The 12,886-nt window shown below is 46.6% G+C and overlaps 1 protein-coding gene across 2 annotated transcripts in view; it reads left to right on the top strand.

The window, feature by feature from the left end:
• Nucleotides 1-12,886, top strand: part of STAG2 (STAG2 cohesin complex component) — a 230,982-nt gene that overhangs the window by 92,039 nt on the left and 126,057 nt on the right. For both annotated transcript variants that reach the window (XM_088478188.1, XM_088478189.1), the window contains exons 10-11: nucleotides 7,097-7,170; nucleotides 9,371-9,494. In XM_088478188.1, the coding sequence (XP_088334314.1) occupies nucleotides 7,097-7,170; nucleotides 9,371-9,494 (198 nt within the window). The remainder of the gene's footprint in view (nucleotides 1-7,096; nucleotides 7,171-9,370; nucleotides 9,495-12,886) is intronic.

Raw genomic sequence — 12,886 nt, 5'->3', positions numbered from 1 at the left:
ATATTCTGGAACTCCGAGCTTTGTACTCTTTGCCTGGCACAGAACTTCCTCCTGCATCAACTGGTCAAAGTGCATTCTGACAATGTGACACTCATCGCCTACATAAACCATCAGGGCGGCACCCGCAGTTGCAGCACCATGAAGGAGGTGAGTCGCATTCTTCAGTGGGCAGAACGTCATCTTCCAGCCCTGTCGCAGGCTACATCCACAGGGTCCAAAATTTGGAGGCTAACTTTTTAAGCTGCCAGGCCATTCACTCGGGTGAATGTGCTCTTCATCCAGATGTCTTTCAGCTCCTGGATCTCCACTGGGGCTTGTCTGACATCGATATGGCATCTCGACACAACAAACTGCAGAGATACTGCATGAGCACTAGTAATCCGGGAGCTCTCCTGGCGCATGCTTTTGAGGTTCGGTGGACCTTCCCATTCATGTACATTTTCCTTCAATCTCAATGATCCCATGGGTCCTATGCAAACTGAAATTGGAGGGAGGCACCGTGATCCTAGTGGCTCCAGATTGGCCATGAAGGTACGCGGATCTTCTAGGCGCCTCTATCGATTCTCCACTGCGTCTTTCTTTACGGCTGGATCTTGTATTTCAGGGCCTGTGGTTCCATTCGGATCTCTTTTACAGGCTGGCTCTTGATATATCTGTCCTGAGAGCAAAAGGGGTCTCATGGTCGTTCATTTGTACCATGCTTAATGCCCGGAAGCCGCCTTCTTCCAGGATTTATTACCGGTTTGGGGGACATACTTTGGCTGCTGTTTGGCTTGAGGCTTCAATCCCAGAGCTTTCTGTCTTTCTTTCAGTCTGGTTTGGGTTTGAGCCTCTGACTTTCCTCGTTAAAAATACAGGTTTCGGCCCTTTCTGTCCTCTTCCAGAGGCAGATTGCACTGTTACCTAATGTAACGGACCTTTTAACAGCGTGTCCTCCATGTGCAAACCTCCATTTGTTCCTCGGATGGCTCCTTGAAACTTCTAGTTTTTCTATCCAGTCATCTCCCTTTGAGCCTTTGGACACCGTGGACATTCGCTGGTTTACATGGAAACCAGTCTTCCGCCTCTCCATTGCATCACCCTGTGGAGTGTCTGACTTTAGCGCATTGTCCTGTTGCTCACGTTTTCTTATTCTTCACTTGGACCACGCTGTGGGCTACCTTTTTGGTATCCCGTTTTCACACAAACCAGGAGATCGTGGTTCCCTCCTTCCAGGTACCGGATTGTTACCCAACGTAGGCCTCCTTGGATGTCGTTCAAGCCCTCCAGATGGGATGTAGTCTTAATACCGGCGACGAAATCCCGGGACCAGTATCCCGACAGTCGGCATCCCGAATGTAAGTATCGGGGTGTTAGGTGAGGGTAGTGGTAGCTAGCTGGTTAGGGTTAGGCACCGGGGACGGAGTGTTAGGTTTCGGGTGCTGGGAGGGGGAGGTTAGGTTTAGGTACCGGGGAGAGGGTCTTCGATTTAGTGGAGGGGAGGTTAGGTTTAGGAACTAAAAAGGGGGGGTTAGGTTTGGGGACCGGGGGGGGAGGGTTAAGGTAGGGGTTAGAAAAGTTCTTACCTCAGCGTCCTATGAGTGTCGGTAGGGATAGGGTACTTTAAGTATAATTATTGCGTGCCAGATTCCAGTTCAGCCACCTATATCCAGTGTTGAAGCCTGTGTCCACTATTGATTCCAAGAAAACAGGTAAGCACATAAATCCTTTTTTCTTCTTTGTGTTCCATAGGGTCCACAGCATCTACCTAGGGGTATTATTATTATTTTTATTATTATTATCAGTTATTTATATGGCGCCACAAGTGTTCCGCAGCGCCTTACAAAATATATAAACAAATACGTGACCAAAGACTTACAGTACAATACAATAGAATGCAAGACAAGGACATGTATAGTATACATTGCTACATTAGCAACCACAACACCCACATAAGCAGCAGAGCTTAAGCAGCCAAGTGTTAGGTGCCCTAGTGGGGAGTAAGAAGTAGATGAAAGGTAAAGTAAGGAGAAGCACAAGATGTTAGAAGGCACTGCTCATAAGAGCTTACATTCTAAAGGCGAAGGGCAGACAAACAGGTGAGACACAGATGGTGTAGACTGGGAGGAAGGTGCATATAATAATAATTATATTTATATAGCGCTTTTCTCCCTTAGGACTCGAGGTCGCTTTAAAGACATCAGAAAACCTGGTACATTGTACAAGGATTTGGTGTTACAAAAAATAGAAAACCATACAGAGATAATTAAAATCAACCGAAACCTAGATAGCACAATAAGCATATTGCAGGGTTGGTGCAGACATTTTGGGAAATAACTTCCATGGTTTATATATTTCACCCACAAAAGGTACAAAGTGAGGAAGCCGTCTTGGGCGCACTGCGTAGGATTACCCTGGGTGGAATAGGTTACGCCTAGAAGAAATGACACAAAATGAGTGTGGTTGCAGTGTCCTGATGCTAGGAGTAGGGTCCCACCATAACAGTCAGGTCCATGTATTTTTCACCCCATACACCAGTGTACCAGGTGAGGCAGCCATGATGGGCGCACTACTAAGGTTGCACTGTGGGTGATGAACCATGCAAGGACCCAAGGCATGTATGGGAAAAGTGACACGTATGGCAGTATGAATATTCCCTGTGTGAATAGATCCACGTAAAGTACATCCTGCCCATGAATGGGTATATAGTTGGATCACATCCAGTGCACCAAACAGCAAAGCTTTGGAGCTCAACAGCATGCACTGGTCCTCCTCACTATATACCCTGCCCCCCGTCACAGGCCTTTAGTTTTATTGTTTGGTGCACGGCAAGCCAGTTGCTCCTGTTATGCAGCAGGACTGCCTAGGCAGTCCTAAGCTTTTTTTTCTTTTATGATTTACCTTTAGTTTTCAAAACTTTAAAGTTGAGCAGTACCAGCTGCCGGTAATGACGCTGTACTGCGACTCCGTCTACCTCCGCCGACGCTGAAACACCAGCACCGCTATATGCCCTGAGGTTCTCTGCAGGCTTCAACGTGACTTAGCTAGCGACTTAACGCTGAATTCCGGGACTGCAGTCGGGTCACGGAGATGTCAGGTAAGCGATTCCTCTCGAATCGTGCGCGAAGCAGTCCCCCGCCTCCCGTGTTGAGATGCATGGGAGGCGGTTGCAGCTGAAGGCCTCGTTTAACGTGTCCTCACTAAGGCAATCGGGGCCATATCATCTGTTGCCGGGGATGGGTAGTAAGATTCACTAGAGCGCACTAGTCAACGTCTTGCTACAGTGAGGGCACCGTGCTCAGCCGTCAAAATCGCAGCCTAGGGGAGATAGGTGCTCCCCCCCCCCCCCCCGCCAGACGCAAAGGGTACGGATTCCCACGTCTGGTTTGCTATAATTGACCACCTTGTGTGTGAGACGCGTGCAGTTTAGCGTTTGTCCGTGCACTGCTGAAGTGGTTGGTCTCAGGGGTTTGGTCTGTCTCTATATACGTCTCCCTTGGGTTTGGCATATAGCGTATTCTGTACCCTACCATCACCCCTCCGAGGCTGGTCAGTTGATCCAGAGTCCTTATTGCTGTAGCAATTTTGCGCATTTATGCATTGTGTGTGACTGTATGCTAGCTGCTGTGTGTACACTGCCTATTTTTTTTCAAAACTGTCAGGTACAACTATCACTGTGTTTCTCCTCATCCCTATGAAGGTGTGTGAGGTGTTTCATTGATACAAAAGTCACATTGCATTAATATTGTATACCTTATACCATTTATACATTTTTTTTTGTCATGTCTGAATGTAAAGGTGAGGATGGGAGCCCTCCAGTGCTTATATCCTGTAAGTCCTTTTCTGCAGGCCTGTCTGACCAGGATGTTAACCAGAATGGGTTCTGTAATAACTATTGCAAACAGTTATCGAATATATCTGGTACACCAGCACCAGAGCCATCTTGGATGGATGGCTATCACACCTGAGGTTTTGTCCTAATAGGTAAAGCCACGGAGGTATGGGCTCCAGCTGCTGTAGTGCCTCATGCTATGGATAACTCACAGCATGTACATCATCCCATGTGTTTGCCTCCCATGAATCCCTGTTGGGTTAATGCGGCTGCTCATTCTAGCAAGAGTATACTACCGTCAGCCTCTCCGCAGGTGGATAGACCAGTGGCAGTAAAGAAGCAGGGGCACGAGAGGTTCTCGTCATGTGTTGCCTCAGAAGTCTGACTCGTCCTCCTACCAGATAATGGGTCTCAGAGTTCTGGGTTGGTCTCAGTGAAAGAAGACCATCAATCCCTTGTGGATGTTCCCGCTCTAGTAAGTGCGGTGAGATCTGTCCTCAATATAGAGGAAGAGGAGGTTGCTCTGACATCTAAGGAGGTAATCTTTAGATGTCAGGCGGTGATGAAGGATTATTTCCCTCATTTGGGACTGTTGACAAATCTCATGTCTGAAGCATGGGATACTCCGAGTAAGCATTTTCATGCCACTAGGAATGTAACCTCTCGGTACCCATTTGCACCAGGGGCGTGTAATAAATGGGAGGTTCCCCCAACGATAGATGCGCACTGGACAAGATTAATCAGGAGCGCTACATTACCTATTCCTGCAGCATCCTCTTTAAAAGAGGTTACGGATAGAAAGCTTGATATTCACTTGAAATCAATGTTTTCACTGGGTGACCAAGGCTATGGAGGATTGGACGAGGTCTCTGAAGGAGACTATAGTGGATACAACAAAAGAGCAGGCTTGCTTTGACGGCATAGCTTTTGAGTCGTCCATCTTGAAGGCCAGGGGTTTCTCTGCTTCTGTCATTCAGACGATGCTGAGAGCAAGAAAGCCGGCTTCTGCTCGCATCTATCACAGAATTTGGCATGCATTTTTTCTGTGGTGTTCCCACAGAAAATAAAGTGTTCAAAGTAGGAAGAGTACTGGCTTTCTTACAGGCGGGATTAGACTAGGCTAGAGGTTCTCAAACTCTGTCCTCAGGACCCCACACAGGTCACGTTTTCCAGGTAACCCAGCAGGTGCACAGGTGTATTCATTACTCACTGACAGTTGAAAAGATCTACAGGTGGAGATAATTATATCACTTTTGATTCTGTGAGGAGACCTGGAAAACATGCACTGTTTGGGGCCTGAGGACAGAGTTTGAGAACCTGTGGACTAGGCCTTCGCCTGGCTACCTTGAGAGTCCAAGTTTCTGCTTTGACAGTTTGGTTTCAGTGCAGGATTGCCCCTCTGACGGATGTTAGAACATTCTTTCAGGGGGTTCTTTGGCTGCAACCTCCATTTCTCCTACTGGTGGCACCGTGGGATTTGTCTTTTGGTTCTCAGGGCTCTCCAAACACATCCCATTGAACCCTTGGATAAGGTGGACTTAAGATGGCTGACAGCGAAGACTGTTTTTCTCTTCGCCATCTCTTCAGCTCGTAGAGTTTCTGACTTGGCTGCACTGTCATGTCGCTCGCCATATCTGAGTTTTCATCAAGATAGAGCTGTCCTCCGTACCAAGGTGGGCTACCTGCCTAAGGTGATTTCCCGTTTTCATATAAATTAGGAAGTTGTAGTCCCGGCCTTCAAGTATTCAGACCTGTCTACAGGTGAAGCTTCCTTGGATGTTGGTTCGAGCGCTTCGTATTTACATAGATTGGACCAGTTCCATCAGGAAATCAGATTCTCTCCCTCTCTCTCTTCCCTATATGGATTTCACAGGAGAGGTTGGCCAGCAAACAAACAGACGTTGGCTCGCTGGCTTCAAGTCTATACACCGGTTGCTCTCCCTGTTCCTAACAAGGTGACAGCACATTTCACTCGGTTCGTTGGACCTTCATGGGCGGTAAGACATGGCACCTCGGCTGAACAGCTTTGCAAGGCAGCCACTTGGTCTTCCGTTAATACGTTTATCAAATTCTACTCATTTGATATGTTTTCCTCCCAGGATGCTTCCGTTGGGCGGCGGATTCTCCTTTCTGCGCAGGTGCGTCCCAATCCATAAGGGAACTGCTTTAGGACGTCCCCAAGGTAGATCCTGTGGACCATATGGAACCCGAAGAAAAAATACAGAATTATGATATAACATACCTTTGAAAATTCCTTTTGTTTTTTCAAGGTCCATAGGGTCCACAGGGCACCCACCCTGACTCACCTGGCCTCAGTTGGGATCTGTTCTTTAAGCCTTTTTTTCACAGATTCCCTCTTCACATGTTGAGTGTTTCTTGTGCAATTTTTCTTCCTTCTCCACTCTCCTTCTCTTGCCGTAAGGTTTGGTTACAAACTGAATGCCTGTGCCTGGGGGCGGGGTATATAGTGAGGAGGAGGAGTGCATGCTGGTAGCTCCAAAGCTTTGCTGTTTGGTGCATTGGATGTGATCCAACTACATATCCCAAGGTAGATCCTGTGGACCCTATGGACTTCGAAGAAAAGGAATTATCAAAGATATGTTATACCATAATTCTGTATTTTTGCTCTATGTTCAGTAATGGGCACCCTGACAGAGCAATTCAGTTGTTGCTCCGATAGGGCACCGGTGCTGACATTTCTGCTCGCTGCCTCCTGAGGTGGCGAGCAGATATGTGTGAAAACTCAGTTTGGGATCCCTAACAGGTACTTTAGACAGGTTTAGCCACTTTACTTGGCTAAATGCAGTACTTTTTGGGAGCGATACTTAATGGGCGCCCAAAACAATTGAATTGCTTTGTCGGGTGCCGATTAATTATCGCCACCCCAAAAACAATTGAATCATCCCTTAACAGTCAGTTGAGATTTGCTATTCTTAATAGACCCATTTCTGCAGGCTGTCATTTTGCATAAGTTATCGTGAGAAGAAGGATCTGTCTCTTAAATGAAGCAAGCTCTAGACCAGGCATATGCAACCTATGGCTCTCCAGCTGCTGTGGAACTACACATCCCAGCATGCCCTACTTTTGCTGTTAGGGCATGCTAAAACTGGCAAGGCATGTTGGGATGTGTACTTCCACAGCACCTAGCGTACCGGAAGTAGCCTACCCCTGCCCTAGACTAATATCTTTTGGACACTTGTTGGTTTTACTCTTCGGTATGTAACTTGGCTTGCTATGTAAAAAAAAAAATCTTTCTTGTATGTTCCTATTTGTTCCCCCATACAGTTACAAGAAAACCAGGATGAAATAGAAAACATGATGAATGCAATTTTCAAAGGCGTTTTTGTACACAGATACAGGTATGTTACTATGGAAACCTTCAGAAAATGGGGTTGTATGACATGCTTTCGGAATACCATAATGTGCTACATTACATTTAACTTTAAGATATCGCAGTTTGGTTTAACCCTATTGCTAGCACTTGTAGATTCATTAAATACTTCATCTAATAGTAACTTGAAAGGCAGCTGCTAGTTGTTACAATTTGCTGGGTTTACCTGTGAATACAGGCAATATAGACCTGATCTAGTTCTCTTTAGTTTTTAACTGGCTAGCCTAACGGAATGGGTATGTAATGCCGGCTGTCTGGATGCCTCCTTTCAGAATACCGACCGTGACATCCCGATGGTTGGTATCCTGACGGGTCGGCTAAGTATACTTACCCTCCTCCCCCATTCTCCCCCTAACCCTAACACTCACCCCGCGCCCTAACCCTCCCTGTTAGAGCTTAAACCTAAGTTTTCCACCTTCGTGCCTAAACTAATCCTCCACCCTTAGAGGGGTATTCAATATGAAACGTTAACCTCGCCGTCAAAGTTTTCACCGCACATTGGAGCTTTTGCCAGCGAAAAAGTATCGTGTGCGTCCCCGCTTATGCTTGTATTCAATATGAAATCGGCGAAAATGGCACCTGGCGAATGTGAAATCAGCGAAAACTTCGCTGTTATTTTGGGGAAATCACCCTAACACCCCCAAAAAGATGCTCTGACATGGGGGATCACTCTGGATACCCCCGATTAGCCCTGCTGAAGGTTTTTGGGGTCTTTAAACGGGTTGAATAGCTGCTATTTTGGGGGATTTGAGAAGGTGGTGAAGAATAGTATTTAGAAGGTTTTTTTGCAGAAAATAAGTAGTCCGAGCAAATTTGGGGTACTTGAAAATGGGGGTGAGCATATTCAGAAGTTGCTAAAGTGAAGTTGTAAAAAACGTGAAAAATCCACCTGCCCCAAACGCCTGCAATGAAAAAAACACCTGGGGCATACTTGGGGACCGCCCTAGATTGTAGTTCGCTGGTTTTTAACTTTGTACCCCCCAATTTGTTTTTTCACCCCCAAAGTGAAAGTGCTATTTTTGGGGTCTTCTGAGGTATTTTTTTTTATTATTTTTTACACAGTTTACCTTTGGGGGACTGTCTGAAGGTTGCAGGGTGGTTTCCGAAATGTTACACCCCAAAACCCCAATTCTGCACTTTTTTTCGCCACCTATTCCTTGGTGATACTTTTCCGCAGGGTCGAATGCAATATACTTTTCGCATCGGCGAAAAGTTTTCAAATTGAATACGGTGTAAAAGTAAAACTGGCAAAAATGACGTCATCTGAGCGAAAACCTCGCATAAACGGCGTTTTCGCTCCATATTGAATACCCCTATTAGTCTCTAACCCAGTGCTTCCCAAACAGTGCGCCTTGGGACACTTGCAGGGGTGCCTCAGGTTGGTGGTCCAGCACCAATCAAATTATTTATGGTAAATGTAATGTATATATGTGAACAAACAGAAGTGCAAACCTGTCCCACCACCACATAACTGAACCTAAGGATGAGAGATCAGCACAATTTACTTCACTTTACTAAATTTTTTTCAGAATTTCTCAATAACAAACTTTTGGCTTAGGGGGGCAGTGAAAATAATGCTGATAATCTAGGATGTTGTGATACAAAGTAGTTTGGGAGCCACTGGCCTAACCCTCTCCCCTAGGGGGTGCCTAACCTCACCCCCCCAAAAAAAACTGAACGCTAACCTCGCTAACTTACCTAAACCTACCCCCCTTGTGGCTAACACTAAGGGCAGACCAGCTTACCTTTGTTTGGGCTGGCGTCGTCCTGGATTCTGGCGTCGTCCTGGATTCTGGCGTCGGGATTAATATAAGCGTAGGTATTTCGACGCCTATCTTAAATCCTTTGTCAGGATTCCAGCGTCGGCATTGAGACACCAGTCTCTTAACTACATCCCAGCCTGACACTAGGAGGATATTACTGAGGTTATTTATCCACTTCAGAAATCTAGAACATCAGACATTAATTTATCAGGTTTATCATTTATCACTTTTGGTAGAAAATGCAATTAGCTTTAATTGGCATTTTTAGATATATGTTTTCCATAATGGGCATTTATAAATGGTCCATAGGCTATAGGGGGTATGAAAGGTCTTCGACATATTTGCTTAATTGGTATTCTTGCTTTATGTTACTGTAATAAGGTGTTTTTGGTTTTTATCTTCTAGAGATGCTATTGCTGAAATAAGAGCAATATGCATAGAGGAGATTGGTGTTTGGATGAAAATGTATAGTGACGCATTTTTAAATGACAGTTATTTAAAATATGTTGGTTGGACAATGCATGATAAGGTAAGTTTTCAATTTTTTTTTTTTTTTTTTTTTTCCTTATAAACAGTTATTTGTGATTTTGCATGGCAGCATAAAATATTGTTTGTTTTTTATGGCTGGTGTTACACTAAGTGCTGCAGTGTTTCAGCAAAAAAAGAACAGTGTTTGGAAGTATATAGTGACTGAGGGAGAACCATTACCTTTTAGCACACATTTTTTTCAACATTTGTAAGGTTAGCATTAGGCTTCCAGCGGGTAACGGTCAGGGTTAGGCACTAGTGGTTAGGTATTGGCACCAGGGGGAGGGTTAGAGTTGGATACTAAGAGTTGGTTAGGGTTAAGATTAGTGTTAAAATACAAAAAAAGTCGATCATGTTTGTGTCGACAATTTGAACATGTTTAACACTGTCAACATTGTTGGTTGCTCTTTTGTACCTGTTGACCTTTTGTCCATGTCGACCATCTAGTGTCAACCTATCGACTGTCGACCTTGTTACTGATGATTTTTTATACCACACCCGATCACGGGGTTCTGCAAAGCTAAGTCTGGAAGAGGGGCATCAGTCAGACTTTATTTAGTCTAAATGTCACTTAAAATAGCCACAGAGTTTTTGTATGTCTGCTTCGGTGAAGGAGGACAGGGAAAGTAATGGTCACGCTACACATAAAAATGGCAATATACTCCATAACAGAGGCTGCAATCTATTGAGCTGGTGGTACCCACATAGGCTACATTTTGGAGCAGTCTGTTTAAGAATTAAAGCTACTCGCTGCATAACCCTTGGTTGTACGTAGAGAAATTCGTCCTTCCACGGTTTCTGCAAAATCTTTTTCGAATGAACCCATATATCGTAGCAATGCAAATAGTGGATCAGTTTGACAAAACATTGTAAACATGTGGTCAACCTTTGTGCCCAAAGTATCCTCTACTGCTGTGTACACACTATGCAATATGTTGTTCGCTTAGCCGACAAAAAACATATCGCATAGGCCATGTGTACAGACGATATGTCGTTCACAGACCTATCGTGTTGGCCCTGCAACACGGCCTGTGCTGATATACTTTGCAGATATATCAGTGCATTTGGCCATGTGTACGGGCGACCTGCTGACCGCTTATACACTTGCTGCAGGGACCAACTCAGACTTATCGAGTGGCAGATTGCTAAGTGTGTATTGGCTTACCAACTACGCGCTCAGTCGGTGGACAAGTTGGCCAGGTGTGCACCCAGCATTAGAGTTTTAAAATCTAATTTCTTCTTCAGGGTCCATAGGGAGTCCACAGGGTTGACCTTGGGGTATAGCTGGACCTGGATCCACGGGCACCACGCAGTTAAAAGCTTTAACTCCCAGAATGCATTGGGTCCATCCTCCTCTATACCGCGCCCCCGAACCACAGGCACCTCAGTTTAAGTTGGTGCCCGGCCAGAGTCAGGTCACTGTTTGCGCATGGGGGGCTGATTAGCAGCCGTCAGGTGGGTACACTTAGCAGGCACCGCTAGCACTGAGAACGGGCACAATAGCGGAGGGGGCGGAACCTAAGGCGGACTTCTGCTCCTGCCTCCCAGCAGCCCCAGCACTTCTATCAAGAACGCTGGTGGCCATTTTAAGCATCCTGCTGCACAAGGAGACTGCACATAGTTCTGTGATCAGGCCAGTAACGCAGGTTCATCTGCAATTTAATAGCACTATTAATTTAGCACTGCAAGGGTCTTAGCATATCTCCCTTTGTGCCCCTTTACACTGTACAGTCTCTATATTATCTGTCTCTTCACCTACTGTGTGTGTGTGACAGAGTATTGCAGCATGTCTTCCAAAGGATCCAAAACTGCACAAAAATCCTTCTCCTGCAAAAATTGTGCAGAGAAGTTCACACAGGGACAGTCTAACACTTCCCTGCTGTGTGACAAGTGTGTTTCTCAGCCTCTTTCTGCTGACACACCAGCTCAGCCTATATGGTATGAGCAATTGACATCTGTTATGTCAAAACTGTCTGCAGAGCTAGAAGCAGCTCGCATAGACAGGGAGGTGATCAGAAAAAGATCACCCGAACCAGATTGGGCTCGTTCTTTAGCCAGATCTGTTGAGGGACTTAGGTAATGTCCCAGGCCCCTCCTGCAGCCTCGTCTTATAGTGTCCCTAATAAGAGACTGATTCAAAATACCTTACGCTGGGATGATTCAGATGTGGAAGAGGTGCAGGAGCCAGAAGAGGGCGAGGTTCAGGAAGAAGGAGGATCAGATTCCTGAAGAGTCCGAACCTACATCTGAGGGCATAGATGCATTAATCACTGCAGTACGCCAGGTTTTACATATAGAAGAAATAGAGGTGACTACTAAACCGTCTATCTTTGGTAAAAGATTCAGACAGTCACTTTTTAAGCATCAGAGGAGTCGGATGATATCCTAACCTCAGCTTGGAAACACCCATATAAGAAGTTTCAAATTTCAAAGAAACTTTTGTCGTCTTACCTATTTCTACCTCAGGGTCCTTAGGGATCCACAGGTATACCTTCGGGTATAGGGCTTGGCTCCAGCCATGGGCACCACAGAGTTAAAGATGTCCCTCCCGGGATGCACCGAGCCCCCTCCTATACCCTGCCCCCAGGCCAAGTCACCTCAGTTTCAGTAGGTGCCCGCCTGGGAGCTGGGTCATCGCAGAGGGGGGCTGTGTAGAACAGCCCCTGAAGATCGTCAAGAGCGGTAGCATAGGACTGTCCAGCGGACGTCCATGCTACCGCTCCGACACCCCCGCCGGCCACCGGTAGCGATCCGGGGAGCTCGGCAGGCTCTTGGGGGTTCCAGCTAGCGGAACCCCCGGGGGCCTTGGACTGTGGCCAGACTTACGGGGGGCTACATAAGGTAAGCAGCGGGGTCTGCGGTAAGCGCCCGCTGACTCAGTCCGGCGTCCCCAGGGCTTGGGGGCTCCATGGGGACGGCAGTATAGTGGAGCCAGGCGGATGCCTGCGCTCTCCACTAGACCACCAGGGATACGGGGCTGGAGCGTTGCGGAACACGTTCCAGCATCCCGGGGGGTTAATGGCCTGCCAGGGGAGGATGCCTTCCCTGTAGCGCACAGGAGGCTCCTCCCCATCACTGCTCTCCGGCGCCTTACTTGTGGTTTTGGCGGGCTGAGGCAGTGATCCTCCCCAGGCCCGCCTCCCTTCATCCTCTGGCGGCCATTTTATGAGCGAGACGCTGTGGTGCAGGGTGCGGAGCCTGGGTGCCCCTTACATACCTCTCCTCCCAGTATAAGGTCAGCGTATGTAGCGCTATCACTGCCAGGCTGTAGATCTGTGTAAGTGATAGTGCACTTAGTGCAGGGTTTCTGCATTGTATGTGTCTTTATGCTAGCGCTGTGTGCCTGATCTTTCTCCTGTCAGCCATTTTACTATTTCTTCCTCCTGAGCAGCC

The sequence above is a fragment of the Taudactylus pleione genome, unplaced genomic scaffold, assembly GCF_031769625.1.
Source record: "Taudactylus pleione unplaced genomic scaffold, aTauple2 ptg000211l, whole genome shotgun sequence".
NCBI classification, from domain to species: Eukaryota; Metazoa; Chordata; class Amphibia; order Anura; family Myobatrachidae; genus Taudactylus; species Taudactylus pleione.
Note: the sequence above shows the minus strand (reverse complement) of the source record. Positions and strands in the feature narration are given on the sequence as shown.